Source organism: Ursus maritimus, unplaced genomic scaffold (genome assembly GCF_017311325.1).
Source record: "Ursus maritimus isolate PB19 unplaced genomic scaffold, ASM1731132v1 scaffold_4, whole genome shotgun sequence".
In the NCBI taxonomy this organism is placed as follows: domain Eukaryota; kingdom Metazoa; phylum Chordata; class Mammalia; order Carnivora; family Ursidae; genus Ursus; species Ursus maritimus.
The window spans coordinates 10,575,296-10,597,939 of record NW_024426552.1 but is presented as its reverse complement, the minus strand read 5'-3'; the positions used below and the strand labels follow the sequence as shown (position 1 = coordinate 10,597,939).

At 47.0% G+C, this 22,644-nt stretch overlaps 1 protein-coding gene across 2 annotated transcripts in view; it reads right to left on the bottom strand.

Moving 5' to 3' along the window:
• Positions 1-4,493: 4,493 nt before the first annotated feature.
• The window catches only part of RCAN1 (regulator of calcineurin 1), a 102,844-nt gene continuing 84,693 nt past the window's right edge, over positions 4,494-22,644 (bottom strand). The window contains exons 1-4 of one of the 2 annotated variants that reach the window (XM_008701864.2): positions 15,366-15,643; positions 12,292-12,465; positions 9,421-9,580; positions 4,494-6,245 (exon numbers count right to left, since the gene is read on the bottom strand). In XM_008701864.2, coding sequence (XP_008700086.1) covers positions 6,076-6,245; positions 9,421-9,580; positions 12,292-12,465; positions 15,366-15,452 — 591 coding nt within the window. In that variant the 5' untranslated portion in view covers positions 15,453-15,643 and the 3' untranslated portion in view covers positions 4,494-6,075. Of the gene's footprint in view, positions 6,246-9,420; positions 9,581-12,291; positions 12,466-15,365; positions 15,644-22,644 lie in introns of those variants that run through there. The other variant, XM_040620993.1, reaches the window with a different exon arrangement.

The window sequence follows — 22,644 nt, the reverse complement described above, 5'->3', positions numbered from 1 at the left end:
GATGTCCTCCATACTTGATTATTTGATATGAGTGTGGTTTCTTGTTTGTTCTTAAATTTATTTATTTATTTGAGAGAGAGAGCGCGTGTGCGAAAAGGGCAGGGTACAGGGGCAGAGACAAGCAGACTCCCCATTAAGCATGGAGCCCAATGCGAGGCTTCATCTCACGACCCTGAGGTCAGGACCTGAGCCAAACTCGGGAGTTGGATGCTTAACCTACTGAGCCACCCAGACGCCCTGCGATAGGAGTTTTAAGAAAATTCCCATGCTCGCCCATTAGCACCTCTACAAAGTGAATTTTTTGTTGTTTCACAAAAGACTTGCTACAAAGACCAAAAACTGGAACTATTTTTACTGTATAAAAGTTGTGAATTTAACTCAATTAAAAGAGGATATTTGGCAATTGAGTCTATGATACAACCACATGAAAAATACTAGAATTTGGAAGGCGCAAAGACGTGAATGTGGTCACAAGCCATTATTTATAATGGTTATTGATGATCCTATATGATTTCTCCAACATTCATGGTTCTTAAATTTCTTTTATTTCTAGGAGAAAAAGAATGATGCACATTTTGCATAACTTGCAAGAAAAGTGTGTTTTAGAAGCTTCAAAAATAAAACTGACCTTGCAGTAAAGTGGGGTTTTTATTGCTTTCTTTTTCCAATGCTTTTTTTAATGCTTTTTTTTTAATGCTTTCTTTTTCATTCATTCCAAATGCAGCACTGCAAATGCATTTTCTAGTCCAACACGTTGCTGCTGCCTGAGGTCTCATGAGAGTATGGGTTGACATTAAAGTACACAAAAGTCAATGCCATTTACCACTGATTAATGTGGGTCTATGTGATTCTCGAATTAGCAATGTGTTGATTCTGAACATATAAAAACATTAGTCCTATACATTAAACTTTAAGGAAGTAAATAGGACCTAAGTTGATTTCTCCAATTAACAAATTGCCACGGACACCCCGAGTTCTTCTGGAAAGTGTTCACACTCTAATTTGGGATGCTGCTTTGCCTTGCTGTATAATATTGTTTAAAGAATGTTATTAAATCATTATACACTCGGAAAATATTTTTATGAGGGCTATGGAGAATGGAGGCCTTCCCCAACTGTTGGCCATTGAACAAGATCTGAACATTTTTTCCCCTTTATCCTGATTTTTAAAAATTAAGCCGACTTTACTGAGGCACACTTTACACATAACAAAGTGCACCCAGCGTAAGTATGCGGTTGGATGAGTTTTGGGCAAAGGCACGCTTGCCGCTGCCACTGTGTTGCTCAGTCAAGGCACAGAGCATTTCCATCATCTGGAAAGTTCTTTCCTGCCCTTCCCAGTCACTCACGCTTTAGCTGATCGCTCTGTTTGAGAAGAGAAATGTAAAAGCAAATTTTTCTTCTTTTCTCGTCTATTGCCTTACCCCAACACGATTAGGTCTCCTCTTCTCCCTCTTTTGTTCTCGTTGTTCCAGAAGCCCGGCAATTTGTTGGATTAAAGCACCGAGCTGCTTATTGGCTCTATTGACTAGGAGAGGAGAACATGCCTCATTCTTTTCCTATTCTTTCTCAGGGACCTCTCACTCCTCTGCGTCTGAAATCCCCATCCATCCATCCATCCATCCATCCATCCATCCATCCATCCAACTTGTGTTCAACGTCAGTTTTGAGGCACAGGCTCCCAGACATCCTGCCTCCACTAGACTTAGGTTCAAACAGGGAAGACAAACAATCTCACAATTATGCTAAAAAGTCAATGCATACGACAAAGGGAAAGTATGGCGCACAATGGGAGACTCAGCAGGAGCGCTGGGAATGATTCTCAGGAGGAAGAGACATCAGCGCTGCAGAACCGTAGGGTAAGTGTCAGTGAGTCAATTAATTCTGTCAGCAATATTTATCACTCACTGCGGGCTGGGCTGCTGGTAGCTGCCAGGGATTCAGACAGACATGGGCCTGCTCTCACAGGGTGCCTAGCATTATGGAGTTAGCCCGAGCAGGGCTGGGACACCGGGATCATGGTCTAGGCACAGGGTGACGGGTGTGATGGTGCACAGGAAAGAGACAATACGGTGAGTTAGAAACCCTGTAAATGCCACGTGATCAGAGCTTGAATGTTAGCCAAGACGGGGGCTCGCCTGACGGTACTCAGGGCCAGAGCTGTGGGCTTGGGTTAGAGCAATGGGTTGGCTCTCATTGGCTTTGTAGAATGGTCACTGAATCCCGAATCGGCATCTTGAAAAACAAAGAAATGTTGAATGTAGACACCACAGTTCAATCACTTTCAAAGGGTTTCCTCCTGCCTTTCAGAACCATAGCCATGATTACAATGACCTTTCAGGAGCAGCAGAGAGGCAGTGCTGAGGAAGGTAAGGCACGGGAGGATGCAATCCATCTACCGATTGCATGAACTCCGCGGGGTCACAGGGGTGGGAATTTCAGATGCGAATTAAAGACGGCCAAGCGCGGTGGCATCCTCGAAAAGAAAAATCCCTACGTGTCTTTAGAAGACCAGAGAATTGAGGAAGAAAGAATGCATTGCTTCTGTGTGTTCTAACTTCTTCCTAAATAATTTTTGGGTTAGAGTCTCCCTCTAACTTGTGGACCTTTAGATGACTGCCACGTGACAGGCCCTTCATATGTTGAGGGGAATATTCCACAGGGTTCTGCAACCCCATGACATACATTTAGAGTACGACATACCCCAGCTGCTGATTCCTTTTGGGCCATAGCATGTCCGTACGGTGTATTGAATCTGTTGCAATTTAATATTTGAGAAAATCTGTTTACTTTGTAGTGAGTTCTGTACATGTCACAGAAAACGAAGGCTCTCTGAAAACCCACATCTCCCGTGGGCACTCATTCACGCTGCATTCTGGAAATACAAAATCCTAAATGCTTGCTGACTGCACATCAATCTTCCTAACCCAAATATTAATAGCTGCATGAAACGTTAGTACTCCCCATCGATCACCACCCTTCCCTTGGGTTTAGCGTCCTCTGTTGCGGGGGGGCGTGTTTATTTTCTTGGATGACTCCATGTTGGTTTCACCAGATCAGAAATGGATTCTATCAAAATCTATTTAAGGAACACATTCAATCAATGGCAAAAGGGTGTGTTCTGCCTCATGTCACCTGGTCTGTTGCTTCGCACTTCACAGAGCTCTTCGATGAGCAGGGCCGGACCAAGGGACGGGTGAGTCCTGAGCGCACATGGTTTGGGGCCCTTGGTATCCCCAGCCTGGTCAGCAGCGAGTGCATGCATCACTGGTGTCAGGATTCCAGCTGAGGCTGCCACAGGACTCATCAGCCATCATCCTCCCGAGTGAAGATGTTTAGTGACTTGTGATTTCTTCTCGAGGCTTTGTCGTCTTCATGGGCTGTGGGACCATCGCTCCTATTTTCCCAGGTGTGCGAGGGAACCAACTGGAAATCTGAGTGAACGGACAGCACATTCTTTTTTTATTTTAAAGATTTTATTTATTTATTTGACAGAGAGACAGAGAGAGCCAGCGAGAGAGGGAAGCAGGGGGAGTGGGAGAGGAAAAAGCAAGCTCCTAGCGGAGGAGCCTGATGTGGGGCTCCATTTCAGGACTCTGGGATCACGCCCTGAGCCGAAGGCAGACGCTTAACGACTGAGCCACCCAGGCGCCCCCGGACAGCACATTTTTATCCCAGGGTTATTGATGAGAAAGGATCCTGGGCCGGCACACCGTGTAATTCACCTGTGCTCCCCAGTGGGCTCCTCGCTTCTCAACGTGATGATCGAGGACAGCCCCCTCCCTCGCCAGGTGCTCAATTAGTGAATCTGCTCGATAATCAGACTTGGCCACCGGATCGAAAAGCGGAATCTCCCACGTTTAACCCTCAAACACGTACGGGTTTAAGATACGGAAATTCTCCTGGACGTGACAGGATGAGGCTCTTCGTAAGAGAAAAAAAAGAAGAGCATGTGAATTTTCACGGAAAAATGCCTCATGTTAATCTTGATCGAGATTAATGTCCTTTGCAAGAAGAAACCCTGGTTTGTTTCGGCTTTCGCGGGCTGGCCCAGGCAGGACGCTCGCCACCACGTGCCAGCAGGGCTCCAGGGAAAAGGCTGCTTGAGATTCAAACAGAAGCCTCAGAGACAGACTTTCCAACGTAACCGGCCTTTGTAATTCAGTATCTTCATGGACATCTTTTCTAACAGGAAAGACAACTCTTCAAATTAACAGTCAAAACGTTGTTGTGTAGTGGAGCTGCTGGTTTTTTTGGTGAGTAGGCTTCTTGCCAGAGTATCATCTCCCTCCACAAAGCAAATACTCAGACCCCTCAATCTCAGTTTTGGCTATTTTCCCCTTTACTAAGTGGTGTCCAGTTCGTGTGGTCAATCCCTCTGTGAACCAGAGCAAAGAACAAGGAGTTTCTACACAGACACTGAGGAAGGAATGTGTCCTTTTGAGACTGCAGGGTTCAAAGACTGATCGTCAGAAAGAAAAGGGCACAAAGATGAAACTTTCCATATTGTGCTGATTTATTAGAGACTGCAGTTAAAAAAAAATATTTTGAGGTTAGCCTCTCCAGTTTAAAAGCACTTAACCAGGAACATTGGAACAGCTATGCAATGGTCTCTCCCTCACCTGCCCCCCACCTCACCACGTACTGTAAACAGGGGTCTGAGAACATTCAGTTTCTTGATGGGAACAATCAAATGTATTTGCTTCTTAAAGGAAACCACCTTCCAAATTTCCAAAGCATATGCACTGTTACTTGGCATTAGGTATTTCAAAACGACCAATTTTGCTATGGTATTGTAAGGCCAAAATAGAATACCTCTTTACCAGACACACACATTACAGCTAGGAGAAAAAAAAATTACAGACTAAGCGAGTGTAACGACTCCATCAGGAATTAATGGGGAAAGGCACTGTATCTCTTCCGTTCCGCCACACACGTACTAACCACGTCACATGCTAGGAGTTCAAGTCCCGTCCAACATTTACCAGCGTTTTCTACAACATACAAGTCACGGGTAGGGTAATATTCTGACACTAATCCTTCACTGCCGTATTTTTCACCCCAGTGTACAACAGGTATGAATATATGCTATCAGCTTTATTTACAGGTTTATATTGACGTTTCAGTGGGGTAAAAAAAAAAAATCAACTATCTCAACCAACCACTCCCCCAAAAGGTTTTTTTTTGGGGGGGGGCTATGATTCATGTGTATAAACCACGATGTAAAGAAAGAAATGGAACCAATGTCTGACCCAAAAGTCCTAAACTAAAATTTCTCACTCACTAAAAGTTGGCAGTGAAACTGCTGTTCTCTGAATTTTATAAAGTGAAACTTGACACAGGAATTTCAGATCGACTTCTTTTGCCAAAGCACAAGGTAGATGTGGCATTGGACAGGACGCGGGCTGGATGTGTTCCAGGTGGGATGCCCCGTGTGAGTGCTGTTGCAAAGACAGTCAGGAATCTGGAAAGGTGACATTTTTTCCAAACGCTTTCCCGTCTTCCCAAAAGATGCAAAACAACAATGGCGTAACTCTATACACGAACAAAGGTTAGTTCTGAAAATCAGTAATATACATGCACAAACGTTAGAACATGAGGGGGTAAAAAATGAAACACTACAAATCCCACATTGCGTTGTTCTCGTTCTCAGGACGTTTCTGCACCACTTGGTGGCTCCAGCAGAGAGAGCCGACCCCGCAGGCTGGTCAGAAACAGAAGGCTCTCCCCACACCCGGGGACGAAGCTGCCCTTGACAAACACAGAAACTACCAGAAAAGAACAAGTACTAAACACTATCGTTATCAGTTTTCATGGAGACGGGCCCAAATGTCCTTGTGCGATCACCTCGAGCTCAGTGCCTGGCCCAGGACATTCCCGGGAGCCCAGGACACTGGAGGAGGCGGAGCGTCAGAACCAGGGGGCGGAGCCTGGATTCTCTTCTGAGCAACGTGAACTGGCATTCCTGCCACGCCGGTCACGGCTGCCACCTCCCAGGTCGTGAGCGGCCACTTCCACAGTACAAGATTCTCCCCGCGAGTGTGATTCAGAATACTTCTGCCCCCCGGCCGCCTGTTCAGCTTAAGTGCAGAGGCGTGTACTCCGGCCTTCGGGTCTGGATGATTTTTGGTTTGGGTCTCTTCATTCGTTCCATCTCGTCTTCTTCGTTCTCCTGATCGCTCTCACAGACGTGCACCACCACGCTCGGCGTGGTGTCGGTCGCCGCGTGCAATTCATACTTTTCCCCTAGGGAAGGAAGAGAGATGCAGGTCACTCAGGCAAGGGTGGGAGGGCCAAAAAGCAAGAGCGCATGGAAAAGCATGGAGGGGAAGGCGCAGCCAGGCTTCTCTGGACGTTCAGTGGGGATGGAGGGACACAGCCAGCTATGCTCTGGATTGGTACTCCTTTGGTGGCTCTAGCAGAAAAAAATTTATATCTAGAAATATAATATCGAAATTTAAATATAAATGTAATAAGCTATATATATACACAGACATATATATAAAATCACCATTATATATTATTCTGCTTTCAAACACTGAATCGAGGTATATAGAAGGAGTTTATTTAATTAATTTATTTATGTATGTATTTACTCATTTATTTATTTAAATGGGAGGTAGGGGCAGAGGGAGAGGGAGAGAGAGAATCCCAAGCAGGCTCCATGCCCAGCATGGAGCCCAACGCGGGGCTCAATCTCAGATCCTGAGACTTGGGCCAAAGTCAGGAGTCAGACACCTAACCGACTGAGCCACTCAGGTGCCCCAAGGAGTGTATTTTTAATCACACTTAGCATGTTCACCAGGCCTCCTAAAATTCCCAGACGACTCCTTGCACAGTGCGCATTCAGGAGAAGACAATGCATGAATAAAACACGTTAGGAAGGGACATGGCGAGCCTCCCTCTCGAGGCTCCCCAGGAGGCAGCACGCACCTGAGACAGGAGGCACCAGGGGGGCCCCGCGTGAGGATGTAACTATGGCTGGTTTGAACCGGGTGCTCCCAAAACACATGTGACCACAGCAGCCCTTTCACAGGACAACGTGCAGCCCCGGGAGGCAGGAGTGTCGCCCTGCATGTCTAGGTCTGCCTGAGTATGACCAAGTTCAGCCCAGCTCAGGTCCCTCTGGCGAGGCAGGGGTGGGATGATGTGTCTTCCGTAACTGCAAAGCCGTCTGTGGCGCTGCTCTGGCTGCCTCTTCAGCGCTGAGGGAGAGGTGGCCACATGTGGGCTGGGGGCCCCACCGCTCAGTACTCGGAGCCCGCGGGCGCACTCCTTCCCATCCCTGTGAACGGCCATCTCCTCCTCTGTAAAATGGGGTAACGAAGGCCCTGACCTCGCTGAGCCGATTACCTCGGTGCAAGCCTAGTTCTTAGGTCCTGGCGCCCGGGTCACAGGCCTGGTAAGTGTCAGCTAGTTTTACTCGTTTACACACAGAGCACGGATCATTACTGGTGGGAAGCTGGGTGCAGCAGAATGCTAGGATTTAAACAGGTGGGGGGATGGTTTGCTTCTTACTCCACCCCTCCCAGGGGTACAAGGGTGGGTTTTTCTCCAAGTTCTGGGTGCTCTTCTTCAGCCCGGAGTCCAGACCTTCCAGCCTCACGCTACTCTGGGGACTCTGAACCCAGAAGGCACTTTTTCTCATAAAAAAGATAGTTGTTGTTTCTCTACCAGGAATGTCAGTGCAATCGCATTTGGAAAGGTGAGCGAGTCTCAGCTCTCTCTCCCGGAGGAAATGCAGGTGGAGGGTCACAAGATCACGTGGGTCAGGATCCTTATCTACCAATTGCCCACGATCCATCGTAGGACCATCTTTGCAAAATCTTTGCAATCTTGTTGGCTGCAACGCACGGCCAAATAGGAAATGCTGGTCCAGCTCCCTGTGCAGTAAACTGGGGGTGAATGGATTTTATTATGTCTAGTTTCTGCAAAGGCTTCTCAAATCAGCCTTCTCTGAAGGCGTGGTAGATTCTGGAGTGTGAAGACTTGCCTTTAGCTGCACTTCTTGCATCTGGAGCAGTTGGTCACCTCTTCCAGATGGAGGCCCCATTTCTTCTCTTCTCCAGCATCCCCGCGGACTCCACTCCTCAGCTCTGCTGACGCGCCCGCGCCAGGAGCTTCGGGGAGGAGGCCTGCTTCCTCAGACTGGCCATCTTGACCTTCACGCCACCATTCCCAGGAAGTAATGTGATTCTTACTCGCTCCCTCAGGGAGAACTTCCACTGGGGCGGTGCGTTCAGAAATGTGATCTTTTCAACATGAAACTGCTGATGGTCCAAGAAATAAAACCCTCCGTCGAAAGGAACATCACCAGATTGCCAGTCAAGGAGAAATGAGGAGCTGGCGGTCTCGGCGTTTGCGATGTTTGTTCTATGGTTAGGGCAGGAGGGTGGCCTCGAACCACTTCATGCCCCTCACCCAAACCCTAGCAGGTAGGACAGGAACCACTCACATTTTATGGTTTCCAGAAATCATGTATTGGGCACTGCCTGTGGGCCAGGCACCTTCGAGGTGCTTTCTACACAGCCTCATCTAGGGCTCGTTAACTCTACCGGGTAATACCCATTGTAGGGAGAAGGAGGCTGAGACCAGAGTATCTGTTATCGCTCTGAATACTCACACCTTCCAAGCCATCAGGACTGGAACCTCTTCTTTCTCTGCATTTGAAAAGATGTGAGCACCCCAATGGGGCCAAGAGGGGGCACGCACGATGGGGGCTCTTTCTTCACTATGCTCTGTGGTTCTCTTGAACATTCACAAGGGCAGGTCAGAAAGAGATCAATGGACGAAACCACCTTGACTAAAAATGAAATTTCTGGGGCACCTGGGTGGCACAGCGGTTAAGCGTCTGCCTTCGGCTCAGGGCGTGATCCCGGCGTTATGGGATCGAGCCCCACATCAGGCTCTTCTGCTGTGAGCCTGCTTCTTCCTCTCCCACTCCCCCTGCTTGTGTTCCCTCTCTCGCTGGCTGTCTCTATCTCTGTCAAATAAATAAAATCTTTAAAAAAAAATATGAAATTTCTAAAGAGTGGCATGGTCCGTTTTCCCTTTCCAAGTCCAATCGCTCGTTCTGGGGTGACAGGCCTGGGGCCCGGGTCTGGATCTGCCCACACAGGCTGTGCTCAGTGGGTGACAGGAAGGGTTCATGTGATGCCGGCCGTGAGGGGTCACAGTGCTTGGTCCCCACGACTGGCTAAGGCCAGAGGCAGGCACGCAGGCTCCCAACAACCTGAGTTATGGACACAGACGAACGCAAATAGAAAAAGTTCCCAAACACGCTCGCATCCATCGAAGGACAGTTGAAAGGGGCCACCAGGCTCTGGCTGCTCCCTGAGGGCAGGTGCGCGTCTCAGTCTTGGCCCTCGAGCACCAGTTCTCCCCATCTCTTTCCCTGCCCCCACCCCAGAGCACAGCTTACCTGGCCCCAGCTTGGAGATAGCGTATAACAGATCGTAATTTATGACGGGAGTGGCATCTTCCACTTGTTTCCAGCCAACTGGCGGCGAGGCGGGAGGAGAGATCAGAAACTGCTTGTCTGGATTTGGGGGAGCCAGGTGGGAACTTCCTATGTGTAAAGTCTGAGGAGAGAGAGAAACACGGTGGATGTTTCGGGAGGAAAGAAGCCACGTGATGCAACAGCACTTAGTGACAGCTTGCGGAGGACTGGGGACAAAGGAAGAGCCCACGTCCGGGCAGTGGAACGCCTGCCGTTCAAGGACGGCTCGTGACAAGGTCTCTGCGGAAAAGGTGACAGGTTATGGTGCCCACCTGACTGCAGCCCCCTCCCAGGACAGGGACCCACAGGCACACAAGTAATTCCCACTGACCCAGACCGATGGCAAATTAGTACCGTTTTACTAGAAATGGAAAAAAATAAAGTACTATTGCTGAGGCCAGAAGCATCTCAGAATCCATTTCTTCCAGCTCTCCTATCACAGGGCATAACGGGAGCTCCAGAAGGCTAAACAACAGCTCGAAGATGATAGAGTTTCTCAGGGGCCAATGCGGGGACGGGGACCCAGGACTCCCGCCCACCCAGTGGTACCCTGCAATTCCCTCCCTCTGGGCTTCCAAAGCAGATGCCAGAAGCAAGGAAGGGAAAAAAGGTCCACCTTCCAGGAAGTTTAAAAAAAAGTAATAATATGAAACAATAACCCATGACGCTAGTTTGGGCTTCGAAGTCCTAGCGTGGCTACCGGGCCGTCCAGAAAGGTGTCACATCAAAGTCTTACCAGTTTGGGTTTTCTTTGTATTTTAGTTTTCACAAGGAGCATCCATTTACTTTCGTAATCAGAAGAAAGTTGTGGAAGGCCTAAGTAATGGTCCGGAGCGTGATCAAATGCAGAAAGGAGTGTGTTCACAACTCTGGGTCCAAGGCCAAGACCTGTGCCTCCCACACGCCACCAGGGGGCAGGGCATCCCAGCTCTAATTTACACTGAGGGGCCAGCAAGCCGTCCTTCTTCCCATGAGGAGTCTGCTCCTTTGCCGGCCTGGGGAGCTCAGAGCCCCAGTGGGGCCCCCCTCTAACCAGGAAGCAGCATCGGAGAAGTTCCTTCCCCTTCCACTGCTAACCTGGCAGATCCCTGTTACATCATCATACAGAACTTGGTGAGCTGCCTTGATGGGTCACCTATCACTGAAGGCTGGAGGGAGGGGGAAGGGGGGAGAGCTGGAAGGATGGCGAGCCAGAGAAAAAGCAAACCCGATGCACAGCCCTTCGTGAGTGTCCGGGGCTGGGACTCCTGCTACCGGGAGGATTTCTTAGGGTTAGCTACCTGTCTGGTCAACTCATTTTCCCCTTTCAAGCCAGGCCTGGCAGCCCTGTGCCCAAGGGCATGTCCACACTTGCAGACTGCCGGAGCTCGGTGCAGCCGAGAACGTGAATGGAGTGGGGACCCTCTCAGGTCTGCTCTCCATCTGGAAGATGTCATTAGCCCTAAACCCCGGAGCAAATTCCTGGAAACCCGCTGCACAAACCTTAGAGTGCTAGAGTAGTCATGCCCACAACCTTGCACTTGACTGACCACCTTTCTGAAGGAGCCGGAAAGGTTCTCCCAGTGTTACTCAAACCAAGGTCAGGGGCCATTTCTGAGATCGCTTGCTTTCAAGTACACGCTGCCAGTTAAGATAGGCGAGGCACTGCAAATGCAGAGTATGAACTTTGCCTTTCTCAAAATGAATTCTTAGAGCTTTAAATCAACACATAAGGTTCATACTGACTGGGGAGATTGTCCATCACACCCTGCTAAGTAAAGGAGAAGGCGGTAGTAACTCCATTGTTCTGTGCAAGAAAATGACCTACACTGTGTTCGTGTCTTTGTACGTGTGAAGGAGACCGTGTGTAAGGATTCACACTAGATTTTCAAAGGTGGTTACATCAGGGGGAAGGCTTTGGAAGGAGAGTGGAGAAATTATCTATTTAACTTTAGGGACTTTTGTGTTGTACTTGGATTGCGTGAGTCAACTTGTATCGCTTTTATCGTTGAAATGACAAAATAAACACACTTTAAAAAGGGTGTAGACCCATGACTGTGGCAGCGTCACCTATGACAGTGAAAACTGGGGAACAATACACATGTCTGACAGTACAGACCGGCTAAGTATGTCTGAAATACCTGTATGGCACAATATTATGTGCCTATTATAATGATCTTTTTTAAAAATTTAAATTCAATTAGCCAACATACAGTACATCACTAGTTTCAGGGGTAGAGTTCAGTAATTTATCAGTTGCAGATAACACCCAGCGCTCATCACATCACGTGCCCTCCTTAATCCCTATCACCCAGTTACCCCATACCCCCACCCTCCTCCCCTCCAGAAACCCTCGGTTTGTTTCCTAGAGTTAAGAGTCTCTCATGGTTTGTCTCCCTCTCTGATGACTTCCCATGCACTCTTCCCTCCCTTCCCCTGTGATCCTCTGTGCTGTTTCTTATATTCCACACATGAGTGAAACCGTGTAACTGTCTTTCTCTGATTGACTGATTTCGCTCAGCATAATCCCCTCCAGTTCCATCCATGTTGATGTAAATGGTAAGTATACATCCTTTCTGATGAATGAGTAATATTCCATATAATGATCTTTTTAAACATTTTCATGTGGCAGTAAAATGATCACGAATAATGATGCATGAAGGGAGGGTATGGAACAGGATATACTTTGTAATTCCAATATTGCGGTCCACATATATATGCAGAAAATAAGTCAATGTACAGCATAATCAATGTATAAGCTACTTTTAAAAAGGGGGAGAGGGAGAAGCATGCGTGTCAGTGGATTCAACTCACCTGGGCAAAATATAATTTCATTTCCTTTCCGAGAAATTCAGTCTTATGCAGATGGAGCCTGGCATCTGCTGCAGATAAGGGGTTGCTGAAGTTTATTCGGACTCGTTTGAAGCTCTTAAAATACTGAAAGGTGATATCCTTGTCGTATGTCCTAAAGAGGGATTCAAATTTGGCCTGAAAAGTAACAACAAAAATAAAAGGAGTTAGAACATACCTGTGTAGGAGTCTCGACGACTCCGTTACATTCCCTCTTAAGGAAGTGAACTAGTCTCATTTCGAGAACACCCAACCTCTTTCTTAAAGGAGGCAGAGAGCCAGCCTTTCCTCTCTGAGGAAGATTTGCTCCTTCTGCCCTTTTAATTCTAAGACAGGTGATTTTAGAAGAAAGTAAGAATGTATGATTTATTACATTCATTTAATCAGCAGAACAAGTACCAATACTTAAGCACCTCTTACAGCCACAGAAAGTCTTCTTCAAGTAGAAAAGGACGGTTCCTAACACCCAACGACCTTCCCCAGCCTCGTGAACTCTGATCCCACTGCTCAGTTTGGGAAGTTGCTGTGGGCATGAGCTATTTCTTTAGGGCTTAAGAACACTGGAGCTCATTTGAAAAAAGTAATTTTTTTTTTTTACAGATTTTATCTATTTATTTGAAAGAGAGATATAGAGCATGAGTAGGCAGAGTGGCAGGCAGAGGGAGAGGGAGAAGCAGGCTCCCTGCTGAGCAGGGAGCCAAAGGATGTGGGGCTCAATTCCAGGACACTGGGATCATGACCTGAGCCGAAGGCAGACAATTAACCAACTGAGCCACCCAGGCGCCCCAGAAAAAAAAAATCTATTGCACTGGGAAACAACAAAGTTAATAAGAAACCTTGCATTTCTTAGGGTAAAGGAAGAGGTCTAAGAAGAAATCCTTCTATTGTTTTCCCACGTGGTCTGTTACTTTTTAACTGTCTAAAAGAATACTGGTTTAAAAATTAATGTACTGCAAATGGAGCCATTTCTGCATGCTGCCTTTAATACATGTACGTTTCTAGCTCTCGTGAAGAGCACTATAAAGGCTACTGACATTATGAAACAGCATGAGCTCTTAGAATGGAAATGCCCAAGTTCAAGGGTGTTAGGCTTCCATTCAGGAGGGAGCTCATCAGCCTTCTGGGAAAAGCTCTTTTGGAGAGCCCCCTCCTGGGCTGGGTCCAGGAGGGGGAGAGGGCATCAGCAGGAGGGCGTGAGGGGAGCTGGGAGGCCATGCAGGGCCCCAGGGCTCCAACCAGAGAGGAACTTGACAGCCAGTCGAAACTTCCAGAAAGATTACATGGATTTTGAGTGGTCATGCTTTCTGAGTCTTTTTTTCCAGACTGAACACGGAGGACAGGTTGTGGGAACTCTGTGAAAAGCAGAAAGGGCTGGCTGAGGGTCCAGTGGGGGCAGAAAGGGGATCCATGCAGAAGGGGAGGTGGGTACCTCAGAAACCTATGGAAAGCACAGTTTCTGTAGAGGGGTGACGAGAGAGTGGCGTGTTAAGAGAGGAGAGCATTTTCAAGAATATTCGGCGCTAGGGAGGTGAGGGAATGGGATGTCCGGGTACAAGCCACCCCACAGGCAGGACAGGACGTGTGTTCGAGCCTGTGGGGCCAGTGGTCAGCCTGACTCCCCTGAGCAGGTTGGTGGGGGTGGGGGTGGGTGGGTGGGAAGAGCTCACGCACTTGTGAGTGAATTCCATGGCTTTAGTTCTTGAACATTTCTGAGGGGTTTTGCAGAGGCAAAGAATGAGAACAATGCATGGCTGATGCTTGGCGGAGGAGTTCGTCTGGGCACGTGACTCTCTCCCCACCTCTCCGGAGCATGAGGACCGGCAAGTTTCTGGCACAGCGTACGGGCATAAATTTGGAATTCTGCATGACCTCATCAATAGGCATTGTGACCAACTGCTTAGTTTTGAAGTTATGATTCAGAATTTAGGGAGAGAGGACTTTCAGGAATATTTTTAGAATACAAGTCGGGGCTCAGGAGCAGAACACAAGAGAAGAAACGGTATCTGTTGAATCCATATTACTGCGACAACATTCTCCTATAAAATAATCTTATTTGTTTTCATAACCGGTATCTGGTTATTACAGTTGTTGGATAGCATCTCTCTGTAATTAATTACATAAATACTGATTTTGACTCACATAAGGCTAATACAAAATACATAGATTTTGTAGTGCTTTCATACATAGAATGTGCTCTGATATCTAGTTCAAAGAGCCCAGTCCTGGCTCACAAGCATCGTATGCAATTATGGAGTTAAATTTGATTAAACGACAATAACAACAACACGAAACCTTCACAGGCTCCAATGTAGCATTGAGTATAAAGCACATCACATGAAATACCATCCCCAAACAGAACACACAGAATTCATTCATATCCAGTACTGCTCCAGATCAATGAGACAGCTGGGTAGCTACTGATGGAAACCCTACATCTTAATCAAATGAAGAAGAAAAGCATACTAATTAAAATTACTAATTATACTAATTACCACCAATGAGAGCTGCTTCCTGGGAGGTACACTTACCCCCACTTAAGTTATTTATCCAGTTTTACCACTTGCTACAGCCTCATTTTCCCTAGCTGAAGAAATCCGAAAACTTGAAGACAGGCCTTCATAATTACTACAAACATACACACATCTTTATGATATTTACTTCCTAAGATAAAATGAAATTATTCTGATCTCTAGATGTCAAAGTGAAACGCTCCATTCACTGTCAGAAAAAGCTTCCCTCCAGAAGTTGACTTACAACCTATACAGAATGAAAAACACCCTGTTAAAACTAGTTGCATTACTAGTTGGTCAAGGGACCTGGATGTTTTCCAATATTGACAGCTTTAAAAATTCTTTCGCAGTTCATTCCTCAGGCAACAGCTTTCGACTGATAAAGCTCCAAGTATTCTGGATTTATTTCAAAACCCCCAAACCCACAAGACAGCCACATAACACCCCTGCAAATATCTCAAGTTAACAGCCCCAATGAACACAATGCTTTGAAAACTCTCAAAAATCACATTATATTAGAAGCCTTACCCTGGTTTCACTTTCGCTGAAGATATCACTGTTTGCCACACAGGCAATCAGGGAGCTAAAACTGTAGTTAAAGTTTCTAAAGTGCATCTCGCTTTCTTAACAGTGAGAGGACTAGCAGCTCAGGCAGTCAAGCCCCAAGTGAGGTTCCCTTCCGAGAGGCTGGAGGTCGTTTCTCTGGGCGGCCCTTATAAAGCACCGAAGTCCAGCCCCCTGGGAAAAAAAAGGCCAGCTTCCAGAGCATCCTGTTTGGACAGCAAATTCCTGAGTCAAGTCCTGCATGCTTTCAGGCAGACAGAGACAGAGTGTAAGTTTCTACTGGAAAGAGGTGACGTCAACACCTTAGTCATTTTCCCTATGCTAATTAACTTTGCTTGGGGAGGATGGAAAAAACAGCCAAGGTTTGCCTTGCAGCTGCTTTATCAACCCCTCTTGCAGCATAGTTTCCACTGGTAGTAATTCCATTCAGCCACTCAGACACCATGCTCCTCAGCTGAATGGGACGACCCTTCTTAAGATGGAAAATGTTACAGAAGAAAAATGAGGAAGGTCTCAGCAGTAAACAGTAATTAGCCTCCAGGGGAGTTTCGAGCCCTTCGGAAACCTGGAAACCCAAGTCTCGACTAGTCGTTTGATCCCTGTAATTCCCTGAAAACCTCAAAGTTTCGTGTTGGGGTATTAGAGAAGACATTTTGAAATCTTTCTTGGTCAATGAACTCTGTTTTTAAAGAAAAAAGTGGAATTCATTTTGAAATATGGCTTTTTTCCCCCCTAATTGAACTTTACTGGATGAATGTCCCAATTCCCGCTTGTATTCCACAGTGGGAACGTGGGAGGAGATCCTCAAGCAATCCTGGGATTTTTCATTGGAAAACTTTATTATTTGTAATTTGGGAACTAGGAATATGCAACCCTTTGATCATTTTCTAACAGCTACTGGATTCAGAAAAAGATACAAAAACATTTTAGAGAATCTCTGCTCTGAAGTTGAGAAAAGAAACATTGCGTGCAGTTGTCTTGCCTTGAGACATGTAGACAAAGTTGTTGTTGTTGTTGTTGTTGTTGTTTTAATAGGAAAGGAAAAGAAATGGAAAGAATGTACGCTACGTTGAAAAGCTAGTCCAGCTGGCCCCTTTTCCAGGTACAATGTTTTGGTGTAGAGAAGCTACTGGGATGACAGGGTGCTAGTTCTTTCCATAGGCTGCAACTCTGAAATTCTAAGCACTTTACCAGTGTAGATCCCTAGGGCAGCCTGGGCCCCAGGTCCTTCCCAATCTCCCCAATTTCATTATCACCTAAAAGCACCTCAGTTACTTATAAAAGCATTCTCTAGGCTAGAGGCACACAGAGACACCTCCTCTGGAAGTTTCCAAGAGTTAAACAGACCGTTGCCATTCACACATAAAAATTAACTTCAAAGAATCATTAAAGCCAGCCAATAATAAAACGAATATATGCAATGGAGAAAAAACAAACCAGAGCATTTATCCCTCCAAAAGGGGAAAAGCAAAGTCTTCTTGGATGAATGAGCGTTGCTTCATTTCAGCGCTCGCTGCCTTGCTGCCAACCGTAGGATTATGTAAGTCACCAGTTACGGTGTTTGCTTTGCCAAATTACCCATCACCCCCAGCCCGGAAAGATCTCAATGCATATATTCTAACAAGTTTGGAACACCGTGAATAGTACGGGTTTGCATCAAACATCAAGGGGAAATGGTCACGTGAGTCGGTGCTTGGCGTTGGGGAGTGTCTGCTTGAGTGGTGCTGCATTTTCAGCGCGGTCTGCGGGGGTCCGTGACACACAGGCTCCGGTGGCAGTAGTGCGGCTATGGGAGGTGTTGGTGGAGGAAGGAAAGGGAGGGAGGAGGCACACAACTGCCTCCCCCTCCTCCAGAGAGGCTGGGGAGGGCTCTGAGGTGCCCCCCCACCTCCTGCCAGCTCCAACCCCTTTTCTTTCTCCTGGGGTCCACCTTAGCAAGTAGAGTTAAAAGGGGATCGGAGGAGGAAGAGGCTAATTTCACTGTCTTTTTCTTCTTTTTTTAAAATTTATTTATTATTTTTTTAAGATTTTATTTATTTGACAGACAGCACAAGCAGGGGGAGCTGTAGAGAGAGAGGGAGAAGCAGGCTTCCCCCTGAACAAGGAGCCGGATGTGGGACTCGATCCCAGAACTCCGAGATCATGACCTGAGCCGAAGGCAGACGCTTCACCGACTGAGCACCCAGGAATCCCCCCCCCCTTTTTTTTTTTTTTTTTAAATCATGACATGAAGTTCCAGATCAGTTGTGTGGGCCGATCTGAAACATTTTTGTTCGTCCTCAGATGAACAAGAGTACTGCTGCTCACCCAAATTTATAGTTTTTGTTTCCTTGTACAGATGAAAACAACAAAAAAGGAATAGTGAGGTATCCGAAGATTGTTCATCTGTCTTTGCTCATAGAAATAGATGACAAATGATTGATCTTTCACCACGATGCCCAAAACGCCTAAAAAAAAAGTGTAATTCTGTACCTGCCTTTGAATTGATTTCGAGCTCATTCGAATCCACTTCTGAACTGAGTGCTCCCATTTTTACATCAGGAAGACGAGCTCAAAATGGTGGCCAACTGTAGGGAGGCTGAAAAGAATGCTCTCTGGCAAAACTCACTGGGTCACAGAGCGACCAGGGCCTTGGACCGGGAGAGGGGCACCTCGGGGCCACAGCACAGGCTTCCTTGGCTACTGTGTGAGTGTGGCTGGCCAAGGGGACAGACACCTGTCCTTGTACCCAGAGCAACACTGCTGCAAACTCATCTCGGTTCCCCTTCCTCTGCTAATCTGACAGCTCTCCTTAGGAATGTCTGTTTTTTGACTGCATGTCTATTATACGTGAACTGGGATTTCTAAACATCCTGTGCAAAAGAATTACACTGTAAATAGTGATTTTCCCCACGGAGGATAAAAATTGTTCCAGAACAAGTATTTAGCGAGTGGACTTTCCTACATTATATCGCTTGTCATTTGGGAGACAAGTACAAGTGTTTGCTAGTCGGATATAAGTGATTTGAAGACAGCAGTGCCTAATGTCTCATTAGAGCTCTTGAAAAGCATGCTAAGACTTGCACTTAAAATAGTAACACTGACACCAGAAGTTAAAGAAGAAATGAAATGCTTTAGCCACCTGAAAGCTTTAGCTGTTTTGCATTTCTTCCATTCATACCATAAAAATTCTAAATGAGTCTCTTTACCTTACACTTGCCTCCTCTGGCTCCATATGCAGTTAGAACATATTTCACCAAGAAATTTTCTATTTTCAGTGAGGAAAAATTGAGGTTTCTGTTGAATTTCCCCAATCCCATTACAGCATTCCTCAGGCAAAGTTAGGATGACCTCAGCAAGTCCTTAAAAACCCCAAGGAGTTTACGACTATGCCAAGAATGTGCCCCTGGGGAAACTTGCTACAAAACCACCAGAAAGGGAAACTGAGTTTGGGCTTGGATGCGCAAACCACAGCAGGGCAAAGAATGAGGCAATCTGCAAAAGCCGGAGGGGTGGGGAAGGGTGGTGTGGAGGGAATGACACACCTGCCTCGGATAAAAGGTGTCATTTTAAAGAGCACTTATCTTGAATGCTAATGGCACTTGTGGTTTAGGCGAGTTGTTAGCTTCTGAAATAATGGAACTGTCCCACTGTTACTTTATATTTGTAGCATTTCTAGCACGGGGAGCTTTGTTCTTCCAGCCTAAGTTACTCTACAATAGAAAAACCCAGGGGCTCACTCTGACACTCCATATCATTTCCCAGTCTAAAAGATGTTATTAACTAAGGACGTGTCCTTGTCCTCAGCTTGTAAACCGGGTTAATATCGAATTCAGAGCTGTGGTGGGATCAAACAATGTGATGTCGACAGAGTGCCTGGCACAGAGCCTGAAACACAACTGGTGGCTGTGGCGTTTCTATTTCCTCTTTCACCTCTAAGGATACTGAGGTCCAGAAGGGCACACTTTGTTAAGGAGAGTCAGGACTCACCCTGGTCTTTGGATCGCAGATTGCAGGCTTGCTCCATGGAACTACAGAACCACGCCCACCTAGCGCAGTGCCTTCTGGTGTCCTAGCTCATTTCCCCATCTCTGTTCTCTCAGCCCCTCTGGTTGGACCGTCTAGGGCATCTTGGATGTCTTCCTCTTCTAAGTGCCCCACCTGGAGGTCCATGGAGAGTTCTGTGGATTCTCTGTACCACCCTCCACTTTGCACTCTCAGCACACCATGTCAGGCAGCTTCTGCCATTGCAATACCTATTAACTGGCTTCGCTGTGGCCAATTTCTCATGTCTCCAATATCGTACAGAATTCCACAACATAAAACTTCCTGAAGCCGGCCTTGATCACATTCCTCTCCCACTGGAAAAAATTCCATGACTTCCCATTGTTCCTTAGGTTAAAGATGAAGACTTTCACTTAGCATTCATCCATGTACCCATCCATGCACCCATCCATGCATGCATGCATCCATCTGTTCAACCATCCAACCATGCATGCATGCATCCATCCACCCGACCACGCATCCATGCATCCATCTGTCCATCCAAACATCCATCCAACCATGCATGCATCCATCCACCCGACCACGCATCCATCTGTCCATCCAAACATCCATCCAACCATGCATGCATCCATCCATCCACCCATCCATCCATCCATCTGTCCATCCAAACATCCATCCAACCATGCATGCATCCATGCATCTATCCATCCATCTGCCCATCCATCCATCCATCCATCCATCCATCCATCCATCCATTCTTTCACCCATCCATCCATCCATCTGTTCTTTCACCCAAACAGTGTTGGGTGTTCAAGAGTGAACAAAACAGACAAAACTCCCTGCCTTCATGGAGCTTACATTCTAGACAGGAAGAAAAGAAAAAGAAGAGAAACAAGATAAATGGGTAAAATACACAGTGTGTTTAGACAGTGCTATGTGCTGGGGAAAAGGCACAGAGGAGGGATAGGAAGACCTGCGAAAAGGAGTGTTGAGTGAGAGACTAGCCAGAGAAGGCATCTCTGAGAAGATGACATGTGAATGCATTATATCTGAAGTAAGTAGGGGAGTGAACTGTGGGATGTTGGGGAACTGCATTCCAGTTCTGGGAACAGAATACACAAAGGCACCAAAGCAGGAGAACTGGGCACATTAAAGGCCCAGCAGGAGGCTCCGGGTGGCTGCAGGGGAGAGACATGGAGAAAGTGGTTGGGAACACGCCATGTGAGCCTTTTAGCCCTGAAAGAACTCTGGCTTCTATTCTGACCAAGATGGCAGCCACTGGAGGGATTGGAGCATGACCTGACCTCCATACCACAGAACCAGAATAAACAGCGAGGTGGAAACAAGATGCCCAGTGAGGCCTGAGCCTTCCCCAGCCACGGAGCCCACAGCACTTTGCAGCACACCTGCAGCTGTGCCTGCTTTCCTCAGTTCCCTCAGCCAGCTATTTATCTCTTCTCTCCCCATCAGACTCCTATTCATCCTTTAAAGCCCACCACAAACACCGTGTTTCCAGGAGATGCCCCTCCCGACTAAATGTCCTCTCCCTCCTTTAGCCCCGTTGACCCCCCTGGGCTCTCACCATAGTCTGCCTCACACCCTAGTTCTGTTCTTATCTGGCACCTTCCCGAATGCAGTGAAAGCCACGTGGGGGCAACACCACTCACTCTGTGCTTCCTGGAGTTGCGGATAAGTGTTTGTGACATTCAGACTGCCCCAGGGAGGACCCCTCTGAGGCACGTAAAGAGCCTGAATTCACCGGGCATCCAAGGGCCATGGTCCTTGGTGGTCCTGACTGAAGGGTGTCCCGAGTCTTTGATTTGAGCAACGGCCATGCCCTTCCTTTCCATCCTAGAAGGTGCTGTAGCGTCAGCAAAGGCGTGCGTGTGTGTTTGGAGTGCGCCAGGCCCGTTCCCCGGGCGTACGTTCTCTGTCCTTGCTGTGCGGGAGCCCGAGGGTCGCTGGGGCATGGCGGACTGAGCCATCAGCTACAGACTCAGAGGCCCCAGCCACAGGATGCTACCAGAGGACTCTGATTCCTACGGCCACGGCAGCGGTCTCGGCAACCCTCTGCACGTGGGAAAACATATTCAACTGAACATAATATTTTCACCTCTTTCAATGTCTTTTTATGTCTTTTTTAAATGCCTATTTTTAGGGTATGTTTTATAAGGTGCCCAGTGTAGAGCTGAGATTGTGTAGAATTTATGAACACAAACGCTTCTACTGGCAGATGTACTGAAAATTCTCTTACCAGTGAGATTCACGATCAAAACCCACAGAGACCACTTGTCCAAGCAGGAATCTTCTTTGAGCTTTGTCCTAACGATCAAGAAAGAGAGGAGGAAAAAATGTGCTTTTTGATCTCCAAAGGAGGTTCCATTCTTGTTCTCTTTCAGGAGTAATCAGGGAGCTGGGCTCTGAGAGGCCAGATTTGGGCGCAGGAATTTACTGCTTTTAGCTTTGCTTTATCACTGGTAACATCGGCTCGGTCACAGGGAAGGGCCTCCGGTTTCAAAGACAATGTCACACAAAGCCGGTAACCTTTCTGCTGATGGGCTTCAAGGTTCTAAAGGAACCTTGAACAAACAGGCCAGTGGTGCTTCTCCCAGGACGGGGGGATGATGCCTAAAATAAGAATTCCACATCTCAGAAAACCACCTTAAATGAAGATCATGTTTATGTTTCATAAGCAGTCGTCTTCTGCATCTGTAGGATAACCGAGAAGAAACGACATGAATACCAAGCTTCAGCCTGGCACATTTGTGATAATTTGAAAAGTAGAAGAGCCTGAGGGATCCGATACTTTGCACGGATTCATACAAGACAGTGCGCACATAATCTGTGTTTCTGGGATAATCCAGAACTTTCAAGGACTTAAATAAATAATATGGGTGGCTTACTGATGCCAGTGCCAAAAAGGACTGATGCAGTGGTGAAGCTGCTAGGGGCACCCGGGTGGCTCAGTTGGTTATGTGTCTGCCTTCAGCTCAGGCCATGATCTCAGGGTCCTGGGATCTAGCCCTCTGTCGGGCTCCCTGCTCAGCGGGGAGCCTGCTTCTCCCTCTCCCTCTGCCCCTCCCCCTGCTTGTGTTCTCTCTGTCTCAAATAAATAAAATCTTTAAAAAAAACAACAATGGTGAAGCTGCGGGCCATGTATTTTAGCAAAAGGGCACGCATGCTCTGTCAAAGCTTACGGTGAAATTTAAAAAAATTGCAATCGTCAAAAAAAGAAAAAGAAAAAAGAAAGAAAAGAGAA